This window comes from Mus caroli, chromosome 7 (genome assembly GCF_900094665.2).
Source record: "Mus caroli chromosome 7, CAROLI_EIJ_v1.1, whole genome shotgun sequence".
NCBI classification, from domain to species: domain Eukaryota; kingdom Metazoa; phylum Chordata; class Mammalia; order Rodentia; family Muridae; genus Mus; species Mus caroli.
In genome coordinates this window covers 17,109,328-17,114,224 of record NC_034576.1, presented here as the reverse complement: position 1 = coordinate 17,114,224, position 4,897 = coordinate 17,109,328, and the positions used below count along the sequence as shown (strand labels likewise).

At 40.5% G+C, this 4,897-nt stretch overlaps 1 protein-coding gene across 1 annotated transcript in view; it reads right to left on the bottom strand.

Annotated features, from left to right (window-relative positions):
- The window catches only part of LOC110297395 (carcinoembryonic antigen-related cell adhesion molecule 5-like), a 39,041-nt gene extending 36,388 nt beyond the window's left edge, over nucleotides 1-2,653 (bottom strand). Inside the window, exons 1-2 of the mRNA XM_021166141.1 lie at nucleotides 2,590-2,653; nucleotides 1,113-1,472 (exon numbers count right to left, since the gene is read on the bottom strand). Coding sequence (XP_021021800.1) covers nucleotides 1,113-1,472; nucleotides 2,590-2,653 — 424 coding nt within the window. The remainder of the gene's footprint in view (nucleotides 1-1,112; nucleotides 1,473-2,589) is intronic.
- Between the last annotated feature and the right edge of the window lie 2,244 nt (nucleotides 2,654-4,897).

The window sequence follows — 4,897 nt, the reverse complement described above, 5'->3', positions numbered from 1 at the left end:
AGAGAGAGAGAGAGAGAGAGAGAGAGAGAGAGAGAGAGAGAGAGAGAGAGAGAGAGGTCAGTCTGGGCCACATGGCTTTAGTGCATAATTCTCCCATACCTTCAAAGAAGAGCTAATATGAGCCTTCCTCAAATTTTGCATTAAATTAGAAACTAAAGGAACATTACCTAATTCATTGTATCAAGCATCGATTACTCTGATACCTGAACCACACAAGACTCCAAAAATGAAATAGAATCTCAGGCCAATTTCACGTACGAATACCAGTTTAAAAATACTCAGTAAAATTCTTGCAAACAGAAGCCAAGAACACATCAAAACCATCATTCACCAGGATCAAGTAGGTTTCATCCCAGGGATGCAAGGTTGGTTCAATATATAAAAATTCTTCAACTATATAAACTATATAAACAAACTCAAAGAAAAAAGTTACACGACCACCTCATTAGATGCTGAAAAAGCATTTGACAAAATACAATATATCTTCACGTGTCAGAAATTCAAGGTCCATTCTTTTTTTTTTTTCAAGATAGGTTTTCTCTGTGTAGCCCTGGCTGTCCTGGAACTCACTATGTAGACCAGGCTGGCCTCGAACTCAGAAATTCGCCTGTCAAGGTCCATTATTAAACATAATAAAACCAATTTATTATACAGTAAACCAACAGCCAATTCCAAATGAAATGGATAGATTTGTGAAGCCATTCCACTAAACCCAGGGCTGACCACTCTCCACATATCTATTCAATATAGTATGTGAAGTACTAGTTAGAGCAATAAGGCAACAAAAAAGTGATCAAGGAAATACAAATTGGCAAAAAGAAGTTAAGGTATCACTATTTGGAGATGATATGATAGTATATATAATCTACCTAAAAAATTCTACCAGAGAACTTCTACAGTTGATAAACAACTTCAGTAAAGTGGCTGGATATAAAACTAATTCAAACAAATCAGAAGCCTTCCTTTATACAAATGATAAATGGTCAGAGAAAGAAATAACGAAACAACATCCTCCACCACAGTCTCTAATAATATAAAACATTTTGGGGTCTTTTGTGTGTCTAGTGAAATGAATCCCACCCAGCACCCAGAGATAACAAATAATTACTTACAGTACACGTTGAGGTATATGGATGTTATTGACACAATTTGTGCATGTTTATTCATGATTCGTAGGCTGTAGAATCCTACATCCTCCTGGGTGACATTGTAGATCTGCAGGGATCCATTGCTGTACAAAGTTTCTCTACCACTGTGACCAGGCCCCAGCACAGTAACATTAGTGGCCAGTGTATATTGTCCAATTTGAGGGCTCTTAATCCTCATTCCTCTGAACCAGGCTAAGGTTGTAAGATTCTCTGGCATATTGTTGACACGTATGAGAACATTTTCTCCTTCAATCACATGTGGTGGCACTAATTCAATAGTTATTTGGGCAGTGGCAGGCAGGTGACAACAGGTTAAAAATGAGGCTAGCAGAAATAGAGTAAAACAATCAATATTAAACAGATGTATTTATTACTTAGGTTAGGCTTGTGGATACAGGTTTGTCCAGCCTCCTTGATTAAGTTCAACATCATGACCTCCACTATCTCAGAATTCTCTCTATGGGATTCTTTGCTCATGTACTTGCTGATTTACTGTTTAAAAGTATCCCCACATCCTTCCTCCATAAATGAGTGTTTGGTATAAGGGTCAATGCTCCTCTTACGTACTCCTCTAGGGGTTGGTCACTTTCTGACCTTTTTCTATGTTCATTTTGTGGTTCTAGGGAAACTGTGACCTCATTTATAAGACTGATTTCTGATGCACTACATCCAGTGGTTTTTGAGGAGCTACACTGATCTATTAGTCTGTTATCTTTAGAAGATTCAATTCCTGTAAGAGACCCAGACACCACTCAAGAATCAAAGGAAGGGAGGGATGGAGAGAGGAATGGAGGGGAAAAAGGAAGGAAGGAAGGAAGGAAGGAAGCAAGGATTGAGGGAAGGAAGGAATTGCACATGGGTTTATGTACATAGTTACCAGATTTAGCATTAACAAAAATGAATGTACTCACGTTTGGTTTGATTTTTTTTTTACATTTTCTCATGTGTTGTATGAGTGTTTTGTGATGATAATTGTCTTACTGTACAGTGCTGTGTGAAAGAACATCTTTCATAGTGGGAGTATGTATGGCCCATTTGTCATTTTTCAGGAGTCTGTTCTCTCCATTTACCATGTAGGAATTAAGGAATAAATTCAGGTTGTAACATATAGAAACACTGAGACATCTCACTGCCCCATCTTTTTTAATTTCTATTTTCAAAGTCCCACTGTCATGATTGGGAACATCAGTCTTCAGAATATGGAAGCCATTATGAACAACTTGTGACTTATGAAGAGTAAATGGTTGGGGATTTTTGCATTCTTCATCATCTCCTGACTCCTGAGAGATTCAGACTTCTGTGCTTCTATGCCTCAATATACATTCTACCCTATAGCTGCAAACAAACTCCGAGTTTCTTCTTGGGCTCCTACCCTCTTTAGGAGATCCCAGATGGCTTCTGAGTTTCCCTACCTCCACACTCAGAAAGTGGGTACACTTACCTGTGAGCAGAAGCCCTTGCAAGTGGGTACACCATTTGCATGGAAGCACAAAGGATGCTTCCATCTCTCTTCTAGCTGTGTGTTCTCCCTCTGGGGAAAAAAAGCTTTAGCTCTAGCACAGCACCCAAGTTCTTCTGTCTTTCTTTCTTCTTATCTGAGTGTCTCCCAAGAAAGGACCACTTTCCAGAATCCAATGGGCTGTGGGTGGTGGGGTCTGTGTCTAAGGCACTGCTCTGTTCCTTCCACTCTCACTGCTGTCCTGAATTCCTCTCAACTTGTCTCCCTTTATGTTTTACCTCCAAGAAATGCACTGAGCAACAAAGCTGATAACATCCCCATGCCCTCAGAGAATAACAGCTCATCCCAGGGCTGACATCTGCTGAAACATGGCCTTGAGTCTGTCAGCATCAAAGAGGGAGTCTCCATCCCACTTAGGTGTCCTTTGGACAAAGACACTCAGCTGAGCACCCATTCTGTCCTGTGTACTCACAGCTCTAGGAAGGTGAGATTCATTCCCAGCAGGAGGTGACAAAGATGTCTCTAAAGGCCAAAAATGGACCAACTGAGTGGTCTCTAAGAATGAATAGCAATCATTTATCACCAGTCAAATTCATGATGCAGAAGTAATTGTCCTATAGCAGTTATGTCGGGAGTTTCATGTCTTCAGTGTTGGTAAAGACGTGACATGTGTTCTAGAAAGAGCTTTATGCTCCATTTTTCCTACAGAGGGTTTCAATGAAACTTTCCAGCTTCATGTGCTGTCTGAACTGTGTGTTGGATGAGCCCATGTCCTCTATGGTCTTCTTTGGTCATCTATGTCCATTGTCTAGGTGACTTCTCAGTGGTATCACCCTTATAAGAGAAGCTTGGATGATGTGGTCTCCCAGGTTACTCAGATAGAGAGGTGTTCTCAGGCACAGGAAGTAGCTGGTAGTTCAGAGTAAGGTCTAGAGTAAGATCTCTGAGTTAGAAGACTTAAGGATAAAAACCAGTCTACAAGGGCAAGACATGGCTCAAGCACTCTTCTGAGTATTGATTATGTGTTCCGATATTGCCCCCTGTAGATCACTGGGAGAACTGCAATCTCATGTCTAGTCATACAGCATGCATGATCAACAAGTCAAATGTGACCTGCTCTGATCACTTCAGCAGATGTGGGATGCCAGTCCTGTCATCTTGCTCACTGTGCACTGCAGATCTCCTAATCCCATCTAGCATAGGACAAGACTAAATACAGTTCCAAATTTTTCCTGGGAAGACCTGGACTAAAGTTGAAAGTAGTGGTCCTCCAAAGGATGGGCATTCTCTCTAGAAGAGGCTTATCTGCAAATTTTCATAGGTAAATACATAGACATTTTTCTTGGTATTCAAAGGAAGAGACATAAGTGTATGGGCTTCCCTTGTATTTTCTGGCCCTTCTCTGATGTCTAAATTCTTCTCTTTTGCCCAGAGGGTTCGCAAGGGTTCTGCTGTTGAGTACAGAGAACATTGATTCAAATGCATGTGTTATATGCTCTTACCTATACAGTTTTCTAGGTTTCCTTCTCTTCCTATGAGAAGTATATCCTGAATAAAAGCAGTCTGGGAGAGGAAAGGATCCATTTTCCTTAAAACACTGAGTAATCGTATTATACTGAAGAAATTCAAGGCAGAAAACATGCTGCTTGCTGACTCATTCTCCATTTTACACTGTGACTCACAGTTACTTAGTTTTCTTATGAATCATTGGGAAGAGTCCCCCCTTGGTCTTACAAACTTTATATGCCTCAGTATAGGGAAATGCCAGGACCAAGAAGTGGGAGTGGGTGAGTAGGGGAGTGGGGGGGGAGGGTCTGGGGGACTTTTGGGATAGCATTTGAAATGTAAATGAAGAAAATACCTAATTTTTAAAAAACTAGGATCATCTGCCTATATGGTACTGCCCACAGTGGCCTGGGTTCTCCTGCATTAGTTAGGATATTCCCCCATAGATATGTCGACTATGGGATTTGATAAGACAGGTATTCATTTGGGGAAATGTTTATAGTTGAGATCAACATAATTTTGTGCTGGGTCAAGTTAACTGGTTCATGCTATGACACTGACTCAAACTCTTAAATCATCCTCCACAGGGAGACTCCACAAAATTTCTCAATTTTTAAGTGAGAATCCTGTTCTGTTTCCTATCTTCATGACATGTGCTGATGTCCCTCATAGCTGTATCTTCAGAGTCAAGCACATCTCTGGGCATCTATCTCATGGTTCTGCTCTTCACATTTCCCAGATCCTGTTCTGATATCCACCACTGATATTGTGAAGAGTAATTCAA